The sequence below is a fragment of the Pocillopora damicornis genome, chromosome 10, assembly GCF_964200805.1.
Source record: "Pocillopora damicornis chromosome 10, jaPocDami1.2, whole genome shotgun sequence".
NCBI classification, from domain to species: Eukaryota; Metazoa; Cnidaria; class Anthozoa; order Scleractinia; family Pocilloporidae; genus Pocillopora; species Pocillopora damicornis.
The window spans coordinates 19,977,590-19,997,679 of NC_142679.1; the positions used below are offsets into that span (position 1 = coordinate 19,977,590).

The 20,090-nt window shown below is 38.8% G+C and overlaps 4 protein-coding genes across 4 annotated transcripts; all 4 read right to left on the minus strand.

Moving 5' to 3' along the window:
* Nucleotides 1-4,087: 4,087 nt before the first annotated feature.
* LOC149039314 (uncharacterized) lies at nucleotides 4,088-6,204 on the minus strand. Its single transcript, XM_089185319.1, has 5 exons — nucleotides 6,075-6,204; nucleotides 5,747-5,964; nucleotides 5,242-5,332; nucleotides 4,850-4,999; nucleotides 4,088-4,767 (listed from the first exon to the last, which is right to left on the minus strand). Exons 1-5 carry the CDS (start codon nucleotides 6,187-6,189, stop codon nucleotides 4,229-4,231), a joined length of 1,113 nt encoding a protein of 370 aa, XP_089041445.1. The 5' UTR covers nucleotides 6,190-6,204; the 3' UTR covers nucleotides 4,088-4,228.
* A 3,006-nt stretch (nucleotides 6,205-9,210) lies between these two features.
* LOC149039315 (uncharacterized) lies at nucleotides 9,211-10,003 on the minus strand. The gene is made up of 2 exons (XM_089185788.1): nucleotides 9,907-10,003; nucleotides 9,211-9,779 (listed from the first exon to the last, which is right to left on the minus strand). Exons 1-2 carry the CDS (start codon nucleotides 10,001-10,003, stop codon nucleotides 9,211-9,213), a joined length of 666 nt encoding a protein of 221 aa, XP_089041914.1.
* A 57-nt stretch (nucleotides 10,004-10,060) lies between these two features.
* LOC149039316 (uncharacterized) lies at nucleotides 10,061-14,946 on the minus strand. The gene is made up of 5 exons (XM_089185320.1): nucleotides 12,492-14,946; nucleotides 12,193-12,410; nucleotides 11,688-11,778; nucleotides 11,294-11,443; nucleotides 10,061-11,171 (listed from the first exon to the last, which is right to left on the minus strand). The coding sequence occupies exons 1-5, from the start codon at nucleotides 12,604-12,606 to the stop codon at nucleotides 10,633-10,635; spliced, it is 1,113 nt and encodes a 370-aa protein (XP_089041446.1). The 5' UTR covers nucleotides 12,607-14,946; the 3' UTR covers nucleotides 10,061-10,632.
* Nucleotides 14,947-15,075: 129 nt separating this feature from the next.
* LOC113664581 (uncharacterized) lies at nucleotides 15,076-19,314 on the minus strand. Its single transcript, XM_089185335.1, has 5 exons — nucleotides 19,068-19,314; nucleotides 18,751-18,965; nucleotides 18,126-18,144; nucleotides 17,268-17,417; nucleotides 15,076-16,166 (listed from the first exon to the last, which is right to left on the minus strand). The coding sequence occupies exons 1-5, from the start codon at nucleotides 19,183-19,185 to the stop codon at nucleotides 15,628-15,630; spliced, it is 1,041 nt and encodes a 346-aa protein (XP_089041461.1). The 5' UTR covers nucleotides 19,186-19,314; the 3' UTR covers nucleotides 15,076-15,627.
* Between the last annotated feature and the right edge of the window lie 776 nt (nucleotides 19,315-20,090).

The window sequence follows — 20,090 nt, forward strand, 5'->3', positions numbered from 1 at the left end:
TCTTAATTTGTTTCCCTGTACAAATAGGGCCCCTCCTTATCTGACGACAATTTAAATTAAAAATAAACATTATTTATTATTAAAAGCTGTTTTTCATCTTAGTTTAAGTCCTTTAATTGCTTTTGAGGGCTTATTTTCTCTCTTTTTAAAAAAAGGTGGCTTTTTTTCCATAAAATAAAATTGTGAGCTTTGAAGGAGTTAGCACACTTATCGAAATTTTCACATTTTGAAACAACCTTAATGGTTGGAAAAGTCCAAAGTATTTGATTGGCTATCGAGAAAACAGCTGTCAATCACAAAGTGAACTTCACCCATAATATCAATTTTAATTGGCTTTTGGAGTAGAGATCCTCTAATTTATAGTTCGTTTTTAATTAAAAGTTAAAAATTACGAAACTTAATGTCTCTTGTCCGGTGGCATGGAATCCAGCCAAGTTTTGGCTCACGAAAACGTACACTTTTTTTGTTAAACAATTACGAAACAAAGAGCTAAAGACTTGCGGATGAAAAAATGCAGCAAGATTGACCGAACTTGCGACAATTGGGAAGATTTGAAAGCTGCCTCCCTGATTTTAACTCGAGTACAATTGGAAATGTTAGAGCGACCCCTCAGTTGATAACTCGTTAGAAATTCAACTTGACAACATATGTAGATAATCCATAATTTATGACCATGGTGAACTCTTTTCTTCCTGTTCTGCCATCGATCGTTGTTAGACGCTTAATGTGCGATTTTTAAAAGGAAATTTGACGTTACCCTTACACTCTTGTCAACACTCAGAACATGCTATACAAGCAGAAATGAAATCATTTGGTTCGAGGGTTGTTGCAAAAGAGGAATTGCAAAGTGATGGTTATAGTTAAGACTCGCTTAAAGAAACGTTTGCCCGAGATTTTTAACTGTCTGGTGTTCCGTTTACAAGGATGACGCCCACTTAAAAGTCAATAACAATTGATTCTCTCAGTTTTCCATTAGTATATAGCAGTAGTTCCGAAACATTGTTCTTGGCAGTGAATAAGATAGGAAAGTTATCAACAAACCTGCTTAACCCAAAACCCACCTGAACAGAGCTATAGTATGTAGATCCTTTCTTCTTTTTAAAATGACCTGGCTTCAATTGCCGTGTTTTATTATTCAACTCACAGCTACGTTTTCCTTTGCTGTCACCGGGATGAACATTGATCGACTTACAGCTGTTATTTCCCATACATTTTAACTGGCATTCATTCATTCGTCTGGATAACATGACCTACTAAGGCATAGTCTTAAAGGCAAAAAAACGTTCTTTCTAGTGAGTATTAGCCGTAGAAAGAGGGTATAAGAATCGGTATTTTCTTTTTTCTTTTTGTTTTTTTGAAGTATTTACTCACCAACTCGAGTTTCAAAAACACTTCCACAAAAGTCCTTGGTCGCCAGGACAAACAGGATTCCCAAAAGGATGTTTAGGCTAGCAATGAAAAACTGGGTCAGCCCTAAAACGGCCCCTCTAAAATTGGCCGTGTCATCTTTTCCAGGTGTAGCTCCTTAGTTTTCTTGTTGCATATCAGCTTTCATATACTTGCCTTCCTCTGTAAGCAGAGCGCCATTGATTCACAATTGAAATACTTATTGTCTATAATTCACGATTCCTTTTTTTCATCACTGTAATTGTTCTTCAGTTTGCATGAAAATTTCTTTTGCTCGTCGCAGTAATAGAAGAGTTTGTCTTTACTTTTATCATTGTCATTGATAATCTGATTCGCCAAATCAACTGGGTGGCTTTTGTTTTGAGGAATTTGCAATTAACGGGTCAACTTTGCTCACGAGAAACGTCCACACAGGAAGCCTGACAATACAATTTAAAAGAAAAGTGATTTTTTCGTTTTGTTTTTCTTGACATGACATCGAAAGGACAAAAACTCATCCATTTCATACTTTGAGTAACTTTTTTTCGCTTAATTTAGTACCAAGTGGATTACATCCGTTCAGCTCTGATCACCTTATATCGCGTGAAAGTTTTTATAATCACAAATAGCTGTTCAAAATAATAAACTCTTTTTTAACTAATAAGAACGTTAATATAGATGCCAAGAACATAAAACGTAATTATCCTGAGAGTTAGAGATAAAGCGAACCTACTAATTTGCATCAGGCTGCAAACTTTTTGTAAACAGGTGACATTACCAACTCTTTCAACACATTACTTTTGCAGAAACGAAGCGAATATATGTAAATATATATGTATATGTATACATATACATATACATATATATACACATATGACACGTTAAAACGTTACGTCCGACCAAATGAACATTTTCTTTTTGTCATTCTTAGCTCTCAGATAGATAAATAGAAAACCGGTAAAATTCCGGTTCCGAGAAATGGTCGGACATAGTACAATTTGGCACATGGCTTTAGCTCAGCGTTGTACGGGGGAAGAGCACGCTCTTTCCACCGATGACAGCAAGCGTTTTACCCCAACTTCATTATAAGAATTATTCACCTTCAAAACTGAAAATTATCCGAATATCTTCGGTATATTGGCAAGTAATTACGGTAACCATAAAACTTAGTATCAACCCGAGCAGACCTATAGCATATAGATACTTTACTCTGTTTAAAATCTTCTGAGTTCATCTACCGCGTTTCATTTTTCAACTCACTGTTACGTTGTCCGATACAGTCACCGGGAAGAACGTTGATCGCGGACTTGCAACGGTTAGTTCCCATACATTTTAACTGACATTCAAACTCGTCCATAGCAACAGTCGCATGCACAACATGACCTGCTAATGCATGGTCAGAAAGGTGAAAAAAAAAAAAAGGATTAATGTTTTTTCACCTGAATATATATGAAACAAAGCATGAGATTTTGGTCCCATTTTTTCAGTTTGAGTTCTAACTCACCCTCTTGAGTTTCGAAAACGCATCCACAAAAGCCTCTCTTTGCCAGGGCAAACAGGATTCCGAGGACGATTTGAAGAGCCCCTCCTCCATATTTTATGACCATGATGAAAAATCCATCAGGTGTAATATATTGCCTGATTTTTGTAGGTTCAAACACAAATGATAAATGTGGCCTCCCGTAAAATACGCATTACGGAGTAGAAAATGTAAGAAAAATCTTGTGCAGAATCAGGCTTCCTAGGAGCAGCTTGACGTGAATGTGTTTAAAAATATACCCGATGGCTACTATATTTTTTTGGTAAAGCAAATTCAGTGTATCAAAATATATCTTCCCGCAAGGTTACTTTTTCCTTTCTTTTTTTTTCTGATCTGTAATGCTTGTTCAAAATAGTGGTAATGTCTGTACTTGAGCCATTTGAGCTAATCCCAGTTTCTGTCCCCTAACACTGTAGTTTATATGATAAGATCCGAGAACATTCCGACAAACGACTTTGGACTGAGAATGGTGAAGACTTTGCTGTTCATTCATCAACAAGTGACGTGAAAGGCAAATGACGTGTCAGCAGCTGATTGGTTATATCAAACACACCTGAAAAATATCGTATTTTTCTACGTGTGTCGTTAGAGCTTTTCTCAGGGCGGGAAATCTTTTTATAACACCACAGTTTATATACGACAAAAGTATGCATCCACCAAAACTTTTGTCATATTATTTTTTTGAGTGTTTTTTTCTTTTGCACAGAATGGTAGGTACAAGTTTTCACACGTTTTCACGACTTGTCGTTTAATAAATTGTTGATGAAGTAAACGGTGCAAACTTTAGTTGTAGAGTAAATATGATGTTGTACAACAGCTTTAAATAAATTTGCCAATCGCAAACTAACCACAGCAAGTAACTTGGTGAACTCTACATGTTCATGTTCATGTTAATTTTTCAATTATTGCATTGTAAAAAAAAGACGCCATCCAAGGTCGAATTTGCAATGAGAACAAACAATAGTTCTTAACAGTAAACGGTTTGAGCCCGAGATGACAGAGTATCGTGGTCGTACTGACAGTTGTCAGTTGTAGTGACTGTCCTTCTCAGTTATCTCAACACTGGTAAGGTTGACTGTAGACTGTATTTCTCCCAAAGAAAACTGCAAGAGATTTTTTTCTACTAATGAAAACTGCCTATTATACGACCTACTTCAAATATTACAGATTTATAAATTTTAGTCTGGTGCAAGTAGATTATTTGATAATATTAAGCATTTGATAACTTCTTATAGTAAGCTAGTAGCTAAAAGTTTTTCAAGGCTGTGAAAGTACACGTATTTGACTGTCGCAGTTTAGGGCTTAGCGAACAAAGACTTTCCAAAAATCATCAGATGACAGCGCAAAAAATTCTGAACCAGACTCCAGGTAGTCGTCGCACTCCCATCTTTGACTCCTATCTGTCAAAACCCAGTGATAATGTCCTGGTACAAATAAAAGAGGATCGTTTAACCTTTCCCGTGTGTTATAGAGGAATCCCCACTTCATATGGTACCATTGATGACAACTTGCAGTTGCTCTGGAGTTATCATTTTCCATTCTATTAAAGGAGCCACAGCTTAAGGGGCGGGAATCCGTCTGACCGCTGAAATACTGGACTACAGCTTCACCAGAGCTGTTAGCAGCGGTAGTCACGTGGATTGTACGTCCTTTTTGTTTACTGCAATGAAATCTCAGCTGAGTGAAGGACAAGTGTGTTCTCAGTTCTTTCATGGCATCCTTCGTGATGAACAGCGTCTTGTTGTCGTGACAGTTGCTGATTTCACGGTAAGAAGACTCAATCGAAAGCTGTCGCGAGGACGGGTCGTCTACCACAACGTTGGAAACAAGAAGCCAACCTCCTGGAAAAAATTATTATTGCAGTATATACGTAACGTAACAACAACTTCATTGATTTTCTTTTTTTTTCCAAAGTATTTTTACCTCCGTCAGTTGTCATGTCACAGTAGACCTTTAGTGGTTTTCCGTTCTTCTCAGGGTCGATCCAGTACTCCCCGTCTTTTTGAAAGAAACCTGAGTCTTGGATTTCCTTACAGGAATGACCAGGCTGATTGTAATATAAGCCTCTGGTAGCTGAAAAGGAAATGAGGTCTGATCTTGATGGGTTTATTAATCTTCACACACCAGGTAAGACGCTGAAAAAAGTAAAAGCTATATGCAAACTTAAACACGACTGTCCGCATTCATCTTCAGAAATGGGTTATAAAAGGGTTTCTCAATTGAAAATTCCCAGCATCCTCATAGCACTTAATAGTCATGTATTTTGTTTGGCAACGTCTAAGACAGAACTTTTCTAGAACAGTCACACCTCTTACGTGTTTCACAATGTTTTCCTTTGTATCTTGGATGACACTGGCCGCTTTTGGTTGTTTGTTTTCGCCCGCGAGAAACATCCATGCAGGAGGCCTGAATAGTAAAACAGAAAAATGAACTTTTTTCCTCCTGTTCTGCCATCAATCGTTGTTCAGAGTGAACAAAGCTTGTTTTCTTGTTTTCAGTATTCAGACGCTTAATGTACGATTTTTAAAAGGAAATTTGACGTTACCCTTACACTCTTGTCAACACTCAGAATACGCTATACAAGCAGAAATGAAACCTTTTGGTTCGAAGGTTGTTGCAAAACGGGAATTGCACAGTGATGGAGATAGTTAATACACGCTTGGAGAAACGTTTGCCCGAGACTTTTAACAGCCCGATGTAAGCCAATAGCGAGTGATTCTCTCAGTTACCATTATTATACAGCAGTAGTTCCGAAACATTGTTCTTGGCGGTGAATAAGATAGAAAAGTTATCAACAAACCTGCTTAACCCAAAACCCACCTGAACAGAGCTATAGTATGTAGATCCTTTCTTCTTTTTAAAATGACCTGGCTTCATCTGCCGTGTTGTATTATTCAACTCACAGAAACGTTTTCCATTGCTGTCACCGGGATGAACATTGATCGACATACAGCTGTTATTTCCCATACATTTTAACTGGCATTCAAACTCGTCCACAACAACAGTGGTCCGGATAACATGACCCACCAAGGCATGTTCTTAAAGGAAAAAAAACGTTCTTTCTAGTGAGTATTAGCCGTAGAAAGAGAGTGTGAGAATGGGTGTTTTCTTTTTTCTTTTTTTTTTTTTTTTTTAACTATTTACTCACCGACTCGAGTTTCAAAAACGCTCCCACAAAAGTCTTTGTTTGCCAGGACAAACAGGATTCCCAAAAGGATGTTTAGGATAACAATGGCAAACTGGGTCAGCCATAAAACAGCCATACTAAAATTGGCCTTGTTATCTTTCTCAAATGGAGCTTCTTAGTTTTCTTGTTGTATGTCAGCTTTCTGATATTTGCCTTCCTCTGTAAGAGCGTCATTGACTCACAGTTGAAATACTTATTATCTCTAATTCATGATTCCTTTTTATTCATCGCTATAATTGTTCTTCAGTTTGCATGAAAATTTCTTTTGTTCGTCGCAGTAAGCGAAGAGTTTGTTTGCCTACTTTATCATTACCATTGATAATCTAATTCGCCAGATCAACAGGGTGGCTTTTGTTTTGAGGAATTTCCAATTAACGTCCGTCCAAATTAACATTTTGTTTAGTCATTCTCAGCTCTCGGATCGATAAATCGAAAAAACCGGTAAAGTTCCGAGTTTCTCTACCTTGTAACCTATAAAATTAACAAGATCGTTTTAAGCTCAATAAGAAAGGCAAAATGAAGACCCCCTATTTTTGCTTCGCCAAATTAGTCAGAGCCATATTTTTTTTAACGCTCAAGAACTAGAATTCCTTTCAGCCTCGCCATGAGCAACTCCTACGCTCTTCTCGGGAACGCATCTGTTGAATCATACTTAACAAATGGAGAAGCCTCGACTGTGCTCTGTTTTGTTGTAAAGCTCGCAGGAAGCGGCCAGAGCACGAGAGAAGTGGGGAGAAACACGAGACGTAGACAAGTGTTTCTCCCCACTTCTTGAATGCTCTGGCCGCTTCCTAAGTTCTTTACAACAACACACAGCACAATCGAGACTTCTCTATTTGTTTTATATATAAAGAATCCGTTAAATTCCCGATACATTACTTTCAATTTTCAAAACAAAATGTATTGCCAAAGCAAAGAACAGTGTCGTCGGCATGCTCCGTACTCTCATAATGCGCGCCACAAGAAGTTGATAGGAATACTTGTTATAATGGTTCAAATAATCTGATTGGCTGAAAAAGACTAAAGCTGTCAAAAGTGTTAAGCCATCAAAGTTCACAATCCGCAGTAGGTCTGATCTGATCAGGGTTGAAGAACGGGGACTTCATTTTCCTGTTGTTGTTGTTGTTGTTGTTTCATTTTAGAATGCAAATTATAAGCAGGTGGTCATAACAGCCTACTCCCCGAAAACTTATTACATAATATCTTTTGTCATTTAGGTCCGCGCTTTTTAAACAATAACTTTGGATGAATCAATTTTAATAAGGTTGTCCGAGTTCCTACTTGAAGGAAACTTGTGTCAATTTTCTACTTACGGGCACTATTGCCAATTTAATAAATCGACGGCGGTTCAGGGTGGCCTCAACTCTTACTCACGAAGCGCAGCAAATAAAACGATTCTTTCAGTGCGTGACCGCCGAGATTGTGACACGCTGACTCGAGTAGCGTTAACTGTACTCTTATTAACAACGGCAATTTACCCAATCAGATTGCAACATTACTGCCAATTGTGGTAAAATTCCTTATTTACTTCCTAGTCAAACTTTTTTTTACTCATTTCCGTAGGCGGACGCTCGCGTGGGCGAACGTGAACACTTTTGGACTTTTGTTTTGTTTACGCTCTCTCGTTAGCAGACATCCTATGGATAGTAATTGACTCTTAGCGATAAAATCTGTCTTAAATTTGCAATCAACAAAGATATGGTATCTTACAGGGCAAAAGAAAAGGGGGGATAGATTTTGCCAAATCTTCATTTGTCCACGGGAAAGCAAGCTCTCCGTTCGTTTGACTTGAACAAGAGTTCAACATAACGCTCTCCCGTAAGGGACATCGTCCTTTTTTTCTTCTTTAGTATCCGCGTCGGGGAATGATTCTCTTTGGCGGACACTTCTACTGACGAACACCTTTTCCAATTCCCCGAGGGTATCCGCTTACGAGAGAGTTGAACGTATTCCTGCAAAGTTATGCTCTTGGCTTCCTTTTTTCTAATCTGTAATGCTGCTTCAAAGAACGTAGTTATGTCTGTACTCGAGTCATGTGACCATTCCAGCCGGAGCCTCTCCCGGTTTCTGTCCTCTACCCTCCCCTCCCTCTTTCCATAGCGTTTCATCAAGTTTTACTGACAATTCACTTTTACCCATTTATACTCCTGGATGGAGAGAGGCATGGTGAGAGTAAAGTGTCTTGCCTGGGAACAAAAAATACTAACCGGGCCAGTTCTTGAGCCCAGAGCTCCCGATCCACAATCGAGCGCGCTCATCGCTTATCAGGCCACAGCACCTACAGTTTCAAAGCCACTATACATTAAATGGGTAATGCGAGACCTTTTCCTTGTTGCAAGGTCAAACAGTGGCGGAATTATGTGTATTGAGTTAGTCTGTGCCCGAAAAATGGATACATGATGATCATTTGGCTGAAGCGGACCAAAAGAGGACCAAAATCACATGAATTTTACAAGAATGTAGCCGGAACAATATTTGTTGAATGATTTTTCGGAGCGTTTTTATGATGGTGCAAAGAATGGCAGGTACACACTTCCAAACGTTTTCACAACTTGCTGTTTTATAAATTGTGATTCAAACGCACATAGCTACAAGCTTAAGATGTAGGCTAATTGAGATGTTGGACAGCAGGTTTAAATAAAAATTCCTGCTATGAGGTTACCAAGCCGCAAACTAACAAACATCGTGCGACCTGGTGAGCTCTACATGTTCATGTTCATGTTAATTTTTCAATTATAGCAGTCAAAAAAAAAAAAAAAGAAGACGCAGTCCTTGGTCAAAATTGTAATGTTCAAAAACAATAGTTTTTTTGGTTTTTTAATCTCAACACTGGCAAGCTTATGAGCTTAGACAAGAGAATAGAAAAGTTTGTATTCTCTTTCCTTAGCGGTGTTTTTTACAGGGAAGAGTGCCCGTCATTTTCTACTGATGAAGGACGCCTCATTCAACACTCGGCACTAATATTACTAATCTGTAAATTTTAGTCTACTTTAAATAAACATTCAAGAACATTTAGCATCGCATAACGTTTGAGCCAGTAATTTCAAGTTTTTCAGGACCAAGTAAGCAGATGTAGGTGACTTGTCGCTCTTATTTCCTAACGAACAAAGACTTTCCAGAAATCATCAGAGGACAGCGCAAAAAATTCTGTATGAGAGTTCTTCTTGAAGTCGTCGCACTCCCATCTTTGATTCCCATTTGGCAAATACCAGTGATTAGCGCGTGGTAAATAAAAAGGATGATCGATTAACCTTTCCTGTGCGACTTTTCTTGATCCCCACTTCATATCTTTCCATTCATGACAACTTGCAGTTGTTATGGAGTTATCATCTTTCATTCTTTTAAACGAGCCACAGCCCAAAGGGCGCGAATCCGTCTGACCGCTGAAGAACTGGAGTACAGCTTCACCAGAGCTGTTAGCAGCGGTAGTCACGTGGATTGTACGTCCTTTTTGTTTACTGCAATGAAATCTCAGCTGAGTGAATGACAAGTGTGTTCTCAGTTCTTTCATGGCATCCTTCGTAATAAAGAGCGCCTTGTTGTCGGGAAAGTTGCTGATTTCACGGTAAGAAGACTCAATCGAAAGCTGTCGAGAGGACGGGTCGTCCACCACAACATTGGAAACAAGAAGCCAACCTCCTAAAACAAATTTATAATTTAAAATATCTTATAAAGAATATAAAGGTAAAGACTTTGCTGTTCATTCATTAACAAGTGACGTGAAAGGCGAGTGACGTGTCAGCAGCTGATTGGCTATATCAAACACACCTGAAAAAATATCGTATTTTTCTACGTGTGTCGTTAGAGCTTTTCTTAGGGCGGGATATCTTTTTGTAACACCATAGTTTATATATGATAAAAGTATGCATCCACCAAAACTTTTGTCGCATTATTTTTTTGAGTGTTTTTTTCTTTTGCACAGAATGGTAGGTACAAGTTTCCACACGTTTTCACGACTTGTCGTTTAATAAATTGTTGATGAAGTAAACGGTGCAAACTTTAGGTGTAGAGTAAATATGATGTTGGACAACAGCTTTAAATAAATTTGCCAATCGCAAACTATCCACAGCAAGTAACTTGGTGAACTCTACATAATCATGTTCATGTTAATTTTTCAATTATTGCAGCGTAAAAAAAACAAAAACATCCAAGGTCGAATTTTCAATGAGAACAAACAATAGTTCTTAACAGTAAACGGTTTGAGTCCGGGATGACAGGTGATCGTGGTCGTACTGACAGTTGTCAGTTGTAGTGACTGTCCTTCTCAGTTATCTCAACACTGGTAAGGTTGACTGTAGACTGTATTTCTCCCAAAGAAAACTGCAAGAGATTTTTTTCTACTAATGAAAACTGCCTATTATACGACCTACTTCAAATATTACAGATTTATAAATTTTAGTCTGGTGCAAGTAGATTTTTTGATAATATTAAGCATTTGATAACTTCTTATAGTAAGCTAGTAGCTAAAAGTTTTTCAAGGCTGTGAAAGTACACGTATTTGACTGTCGCAGTTTAGGCCTTAGCGAACAAAGACTTTCCAAAAATCATCAGATGACAGCGCAAAAAATTCTGAACCAGACTCCAGGTAGTCGTCGCACTCCCATCTTTGATTCCCATTTGTCAAAACCCAGTGATAATGTCCTGGTACATAAAAAAGATGATCGTTTAACCTTTCCCGTGTGTCATAGAGAGATCCCCACTTCATATGGTACCATTGATGACAACTTGCAGTTGCTCTGGAGTTATCATTTTCCATTCTATTAAACGAGCCACAGCTCAAGGGGCGGGAATCTGTCTGACCACTGAAATACTGGACTACAGCTTCACCAGAGCTGTTAGCAGCGGTAGTCACGTGGATTGTACGTCCTTTTTGTTTACTGCAATGAAATCTCAGCTGAGTGAAGGACAAGTGTGTTCTCAGTTCTTTCATGGCATCCTTCGTGATGAACAGCGTCTTGTTGTCGTGACAGTTGCTGATTTCACGGTAAGAAGACTCAATCGAAAGCTGTCGCGAGGACGGGTCGTCTACCACAACGTTGGAAACAAGAAGCCAACCTCCTGGAAAAAACGAATGAAATCTGGACATAAGACGCGATGCCTGTTCCAATTATTATTGCGGTATTTACGTAACGTAACTACATCTTCATTGATTGTCTTTTATTTTCCAAAGTATTTTTTACCTCCGTCAGTTGTCATGTCACAGTAGACCTTTATAGGCTTTCCGTTCTTCTCAGGGTCGATCCAGTACTCCCCGTCTTTTTTAAAGAAACCTGAGTCTCGGATGTCCTTACAGGAATGACCAGGCTGATTGTAATATAAGCCTCTGATAGCTGAAAAGGAAATGAGGTCTGATCTTGATGGGTTTATTAATCTTCACACACCGGTTAAGACGCTGAAGAAAAGGTTAAAGCTATATGCAAACTTAAACACGACTGTCCGCATTCATCTTCAGAAATAGGTTATAAAAGGGTTTCTCAATTGAAAATTCCCAGCATCCTCATAGCACTTAATAGTCATGTATTTTGTTTGGCAACGTCTAAGACAGAACTTTTCTAGAATAGTCACACCGCTTACGTGTTTCACAATGTTTTCCTTTGTATCTTGGATGACACTGGCCGCTTTCGGTTGTTTGTTTTCGCCCGCGAGAAACATCCATGCAGGAGGCCTGAATAGTAAAACAGAAAGATGAACTTTTTTCCTCCTGTTCTGCCATCAATCGTTGTTCAGAGTAAACAAAGCTTGTTTTCTTGTTTTCAGTATTCAGATGCTTAATGTACGATTTTTAAAAGGAAATTTGACGTTACCCTTACACTCTTGTCAAAACTCAGAATACTCTATACAAGCAGAAATGAAACCTTTTGGTTCGAAGGTTGTTGCAAAACGGGAATTGCACAGTGATGGAGATAGTCAATACACGCTTGGAGAAACGTTTGCCCGAGACTTTTAACAGCCCGATGTAAGCCAATAGCGAATGATTCTCTCAGTTACCATTATTATACAGCAGTAGTTCTGAAAGATTGTTCTTGGCGGTGAATAAGATAGAAAAGTTATCAACAAACCTGCTTAACCCCAAACCCACCTGAACAGAGCTATAGTATGTAGATCCTTTCTTCTTTTTAAAATGACCTGGCTTCATCTGCCGTGTTGTATTATTCAACTCACAGCAACGTTTTCCATTGCTGTCACTGGGATGAACATTGATCGACATACAGCTGTTATTTCCCATACATTTTAACTGGCATTCAAACTCGTCCACAACAACAGTGGTCCGGATAACATGACCCACCAAGGCATGTTCTTAAAGGCAAAAAACCTTCTTTCTAGTGAGTATTAGCCGTAGAAAGAGAGTGTCAGAATGGGTGTTTTCTATTTACTCACCGACTCGAGTTTCAAAAACGCTTCCACAAAAGTCTTTGTTTGCCAGGACAAACAGGATTCCCAAAAGGATGTTTAGGATAACAATGGCAAACTGGGTCAGCCATAAAACAGCCATACTAAAATTGGCCGTTTTATCTTTCTCAAATGGAGCTCCTTACTTTTCTTGTTGTATGTCAGCTTTCTAATATTTGCCTTCCTCTGTAAGCAGAGCGTCATTGACTCACAATTGAAATACTTATTATCTCTAATTCATGATTCCTTTTTATTCATCGCTATAATTGTTCTTCAGTTTGCATGAAAATTTCTTTTGTTCGTCGCAGTAAGAGAAGAGTTTGTTTGCCTACTTTATCATTACCATTGATAATCTAATTCGCCAGATCAACAGGGTGGCTTTTGTTTTGAGGAATTTCTAATTAACGTCCGTCCAAATTAACATTTTGTTTAGTCATTCTCAGCTCTCGGATCGATAAATCGAAAAAACCGGTAAAGTTCCGAGTTTCTCTACCTTGTAACCTATAAAATTAACAAGATCGTTTTAAGCTCAATAAGAAAGGCAAAATGAAGACCCCCTATTTTTGCTTCGCCAAATTAGTCAGAGCCATATTTTTTTTAGCGCTCAAGAACTAGAATTCCTTTCAGCCTCGCCTTGATCAACTCCTACGCTCTTCTCGGGAACGCATCTGTTGAATCATACTTAACAAATGGAGAAGCCTCGACTGTGCTCTGTTTTGTTGTAAAGCTCGCAGGAAGCGGCCAGAGCACGAGAGAAGTGGGGAGAAACACGAGACTTAGACAAGTGTTTCTCCCCACTTCTTGAGTGCTCTGGCCGCTTCCTAAGTTCTTTACAACAGCACACAGCACAATCGAGACTTCTCTATTTGTTTTATATATAAAGAATCCGTTAAATTCCCGATACATTACTTTTAATTTTCAAAACAAAATGTATTGCCAAAGCAAAGAACAGTGTCGTCGGCATGCTCCGTACTCTCATAATGCGCGCCACAATAAGTTGATAGGAATACTTGTTATAATGGTTCAAATAATCTGATTGGCTGAAAAAGACTAAAGCTGTCAAAAGTGTTAAGCCATCAAAGTTCACAATCCGCAGTAGGTCTGATCTGATCAAGGTTGAAGAACGGGGACTTCATTTTCCTGTTGTTGTTGTTGTTGTTGTTTCATTTTAGAATGCAAATTATAAGCAGGTGGTCATAACAGCCTACTCCCCGAAAACTTATTACATAATATCTTTTGTCAATTAGGTCCGCGCTTTTTAAACAATAGCTTTGGATGAATCAATTTTAATAAAGTTGTCCGAGTTCCTACTTGAAGGAAACTGGTGTCAATTTTCTACTCACGGGCACTATTGCCAATTTAACAAATCGACGGCGGTTCAGGGTGGCCTCAACTCTTACTCACGAAGCGCAGCAAATAAAACGATTCTTTCAGTGCGTGACCGCCGAGATTGTGACACGCTGACTCGAGTAGCGTTAACTGTACTCTTATTAACAACGGCAATTTACCCAATCAGATTGCGACATTACTGCCAATTGTGGTAAAATTCCTTATTTACTTCCTAGTCAAACTTTTTTTTACTCATTTCCGTAGGCGGACGCCCGCGTGGGCGAACGTGGACACTTTTGGACTTTTGTTTTGTTTACGCTCTCTCGTTAGCGAACATCCTATGGATAGTAATTGACTCTTAGCGATAAAATCTGTCTTAAATTTGCAATCAACAAAGATATGGTATCTTACAGGGTAAAAGAAAAGGGGGGATAGGTTTTGCCAAATCTTCATTTGTCCACGGGAAAGCAAGCTCTCCGTTCGTTTGACTTGAACAAGAGTTCAACATAACGCTCTCCCGTAAGAGACATCGTCCTTTTTTTCTTCTTTAGTATCCGCGTCGGGGAATGATTCTCTTTGGCGGACACTTCTACTGACGAACACCTTTTCCAATTCCCCGAGGGTATCCGTTTTCGAGGGAGTCGACCGTATTCCTGCAAAGTTATGCTCTTGGCTTCCTATTTTCTAATCTGTAATGCTGCTTCAAAGAACGTAGTTATGTCTGTACTCGAGTCATGTGACCATTCCAGCCGGAGCCTCTCCCGGTTTCTGTCCTCTACCTTCCCCTCCCTCTTTCCTTAGCGTTTCATCAGGTTTTACTGACAATTCACTTTTACCCATTTATACTCCTGGATGGAGAGAGGCATGGTGAGAGTAAAATGTCTTGCTAAGGGACAAAAAATACTAATCGGGCCAGTTCTTCAGCTCAGAGCTTTCGACCCACAATCCAGCGCGCCCATCGCTTATCAGGCCACAGCACCTACAGTTTCAAAGCCACTATACATTAAATGGGTAATGCGTGGCCTTTTCCTTGTTGCAAGGTCAAAGAGTAGCAGAATTACTCGTACTGAGTTAGTCTGTGCCCGAAAAACGGATACACGATCATCATTTGGCTGAAGCGGACCAAAAGAGGACCAGAATCACATGAATTTTATAAGTATATATCCGTAAAAATATTCGTTGAATGATTTTTCGGAGCGTTTTCATGATGGTTCAAAGAATAGAAGGTACAAACTTCCACACGTTTTCACAACTTGCTGTTTTATAAATCGTGAGTTAAACATACATAGCTACAAACTTTAGGTGTAGGCTAACTGAGATGTTGGACAGCAGGTTCAAATAAAAACTCGTGCTAAAAGGTTACCAAGCCGCAAACTAACAAACAGCATGAGACCTGGTGAGCTCTACATGTTCATGTTCATGTTAATTTTGCAATTATAGCAGTGAAAAAAAAGGACGCGGTCCTGGGTCAAAATTGTAATGTTCAAAAACAATAGTTTTTTGTTTTTGTTTTTTAATCTCAACACTGGCATGTGAATGAGCTTAGACAAGAGAATAGAACAGTCTATATTCTCTTTCCTTAGCGGTGTTTTTTACAGGGAAGAGTGCCCGTCATTTTCTCTACTGATGAAGGACGCCTCATTCAACACTCGGCACTAATATTACTGATCTATAGATTTTAGTCTACTTAAAATAAACATTGAAGAATATTTAGCATTGCATAACGTTAGAGTCAGTAATTTAAAGTTTCTGAAGACCAAGTAAGCAGATGTAGGTGATCTGTCGCTCTTATTTCCTAACGAACAAAGACTTTCCAGAAATCATCAGAGGACAGCGCAAAAAATTCTGAACCAGACTTCTTGAAGTCGTCGCACTCCCATCTTTGACTCCCATCTGTCAAACGCCAGTGAGTATCCCCCGGTAAAAATAAAGGATGATCGTTTAACCTTTGCTGTGCGACGCTTGCTAATCCCCACCTCATATCTCTCCATTGATGACATCTTGCAGTTGTTCTGGAGTTATCATCTTCCATTCTTTTAAACGAGCCACAGCCTAAGGGGCGGGAATCCATCTGACCACTGAAATACTGGACTACAGCTTCACCAGAGCTGTTAGCAGCGGTAGTCACGTGGATTGTACGTCCATTTTGTTTACTGCAATGAAATCTCAGTTGAGTGAAGGACAAGTGTGTTCTCAGTTCTTTCATGGCATCCGTCGTGATAAACAACGCCTTGTTGTCGCGACAGTTGCTGATTTCACGGTATGAAGACTCAATCGAAAGCTGTCGCGAGGACGGGTCGTCTACCACAACGTTGGAAACAAGAAGCCAACCTCCTGAAACAAATTTATGATTTTAAATATCTTATGACAAATCAAAGAAAACATAGAATTGATTTGTTTTATCATATAAACTACGGTGCTATACAAGGATTTCCAGCCCTGAGAAAAGCCATAATAACACACATGAAAAAAATATCGTATTTTTTCACGTGTGTTTGATATCGCCAATCAGCGTCATCCGCCTTTCGTGCCACTCGATCAGGTTGATGAATGAACAGCAGAGCCATCACCATTCTCAATCCAAGGTCGTTTGTCGCAATTTTTCGGATTATGGCTGCTAAAACACTGAAAAATCTGTATCGCTTACAGACAGTGACGTTCAAACTTGCCTAAAAGGGGAAGAAAACCAAAATACGGAAAGAAAAACAGAAAGTTACGTATTCAGTGGCTTTGGTAATGGCATTTCTCGCGGCTGATATGGACAACTGGAAGATTTGCCACTGGCCGATTTTGGCTGTGTACCTGAAAGATCTTTTCTGTCGGTAAGGAAAAAGTCAATAATTGAGAATTTTGAGAATTACGATTTTTATTCGGGATTGTCGATCCTTTTATTTTCATTCATTAATCAGCTTGACTTTTCATGTCAGTAAAGGGCTATTATGTTCATATGATAAACAAAATGATACAAGGTTGCTTGTAGACATGAAATTTCTTTTCTCGTGTTCAACTCGACATTCGCTGCGCTCACTTGTGAGCTATCGAGTTAAACATTCGGAGAGAAATTTCTATATCTACGCGCGCCCTTGTATTATTCGCAATTTATCAACTAAATTGATAATGAAATTGGCTGCTGCAGAGAAATTCTAAAGCTGACGTTTCGAGCTACAGCCCTTCGTCAGAGCGAAGGGCTAACGCTTAGAAAGTCAGCTATAGAATTTCTCTGCAGTGACCAATTTACATTTTAAACTCAGCTGATAAACAAAATTATCCTACAAATACCCCCCGCCGACGCAGCACCACCTTTCAAACATTGATTTGATGCACTAAGCATTCATTCGATACTTTTTTCACTCTGAGTGTAGTATCTGAAGAACGTAGCAACAACTTTGTTCAAAGTGTTTATCTTTATATTGTCATTGTTGCTCCATGTCTTACCTCCGTCAGTTGTCATGTCACAGTAGACCTTTATAGGCTTTCCGTTCTTCTCAGGGTCGATCCAGTACTCCCCGTCCTTTTGAAAGAAACCTGAGTCCCGGATGTCCTTACATGAATGGCCAGGCGAATCCTTATATAAACCTCTGACAGCTACAGAAGGAAATGCTATGTACATTAACGAGCTTCATAGTCTTCACACCACGGTATCACTGCTCAAGGGTCTCAAGAGACTATCATCTTATCCAAAGGAATTTTTATGATGCTTGAGTTACCGCTGCATCGCGAGTTCCTCACCGTTAGAAAAACATTATTTTTGTTAGGTTTTGTGGATCAAGTCATGGAAAAAATCGAAACAAGCCGTAGGCTCAAAGCAAAGTGGTTAACTGACAAAGAATTAAATCAGAACTGTTTTGGTTTTGCAAAATCACTAATTAGTTAAGTTACTTTTGATGGCATTATTCGAGCATTTTTTATATTCTATTTTGTATTTGCTATAATACCCCACAAGGTAGCAATTATAGCTGACAGGCCTCACAATATGACATATTTACATCACAAGGGGTGTCACTGTTATTGCACAAACAGCAGGCATCTTGAATAACGGCGCAGTTTCTTCGAATTCTTAGCTTGCGTCAAATTTGTCCTTTTTCATCGAAAAGCTTAGACCTCGCCAAAGTGACCAAGTCTCGACCATTTTAATCTGCAAAAATACTTTATCTTACGCTTCAAGCTGTAAAATTGCAGCAGATGAAATCTAGGTAATTTTTTTTTGGAACGGCCTCTGAATAAACTTTGCTAGTATCCTCTCCCCATCCAGGTGTTTGATACTGTGTTTTATGTATCCCGGATGAAACTTACCGACATCCTGGCAGGCGGCCTAAAAAAATAAATACATCATATCAACAATAGTGCATCAAATCATTTCCCGTTAATTCTTAGATCAACATTTTTTGTATGTTTTCAAGCCTGATATAATAGGTCCTGTTCAAAATTTATAGCGGCTCTGCTATAAAAATTCAGCCCCGGCAACCTAGACATAACATAACTTTTATAATGCGCGTTCTCGTTTATCAGGTTTGGTTTTTTTGTATCATGAAAAGCTTTTTTTTATGTGAGCTTCTCAGATAAAGTTGATCCTTAAATTACAAAAATGCTCTTGATGTTCTCACTTGAACTCCAGACTAGGAGATAAAAAGGTTGATGAAATTCTCATCAGGAGTTTAGAGTAGAGTTTATGTAGCATGCAGAAACATCAAAATATGGACAATGGGAACAGATGTTCCCATGAAGACATCATTATGTCGAAGAGCTCGATTGGAAAAACATTTTTCATTGTTCCTGACCACCCGATGTGCTCTTGTTCTGTATTCTAGAAACTTTGCACTGAAATAGAAATTAATATGTCAGTTTTGTTGTCATTTGCATCATACTAGTCGTTCGCGGATCGTTAATAAAAGAATCAGTTACAATAATTTGTACCGACCTGAACAGAGGCATAGTAGGTAGATCCTTTTTTCTGTTTAAAATCACTTGGTTTCATCTGCCTTGTTTCATTGTTCAGCTCACAAATTCGGTTTCCGTTGCTGTCACTGGGACGAACGTTAAACGACTTACAGCTCTTACTTATGCATTTGAAATGACAATCAAACTCGTCTACGACTAAAGTCGAGAGCATAGCGTGACCGATTAAAGCATGGCCTGAAAGGTAAGAGACATAAAACCCAAATATTTTAGGAAAATATGAAAAAAGATGGGCAAGATAATCAAAATATGTATTTTCAGTCTTCAGGAATTACTTACCAAGTTGCACTTCAAGAAAAACACCTCCACAGAATTCTCTTTTGGCCAGAACAACCACGATTCCCGAAAGGATGTGCAGCGTCACAACGGCAAACTGGGTCAGCCTCGCAACAGCCATCGGTGATATACGGTGGCGTCCAAATGCCCTTCTGGTCCCAAATTAACGTCTTCACTGGGTATATAATCTATATTTATGTGAAATACGTTCGGAAGAGCAGAGTGCTCTTCTAGATTTGAATTAAATTCTATAAACACATCAATAATTTATAATTCAATTCAAAGCTTTCAATGTGCCTGCAAGATATGTTTTTATGTTTTTTTTTCTCAACATTAACAATAATGGGTTTGTTTTTCCTTTCATTCAAAAAGATGTTTGAGAGAACTTCAGCTTTAATTTGTACTCGTTGAAAAAAATGCAAAGAAGAATGTGTTCAGCTGAACATCAACTAATTTGTGATTATCTGATTATTAATTCAGTATTTTTGCTTTCATGAAATATATAGACGTAATCTTTGGGTGAAAAGGGGATATGCGCCCATAATCTCGTACCTAGAATCAAATAAATGCCATTCACAGAGGAAACAATGTTATACGAGGGAGCAGTCATTTTTTATCTCCTGGGGAGGGGGGGGGGGACGTAAAATTTTTGTTGTGTCACAATAGATTCGCCTGATCATCCCCCGTATGCTATGTAATACAATAATGATTCCCCCTCATTTGCAGTCTATTTTGTATGGCCTCCCCCGCCTTTTATACTCTGTTGGGAACGACTGTCCCCTCTTTTCCCACATGAAAACCATATGATCTCCTGAAAACCACCGAATCTCCTTTCCTCCTTTCCTAAATAAAAAGGCTCTTCCCAACTTCCCAATCAAGAAAATTTTGGTAACTTGTCCGACCGTACATATGTACGTTGTTACCACTTCATTACAGTGTTACACCACCTGTCTACTCAGTTAAGCATTTTCGCGCTCAAGATAAAACAGGATGTAAAGAGTTAACTTCTCCCTTATTACATTTCTA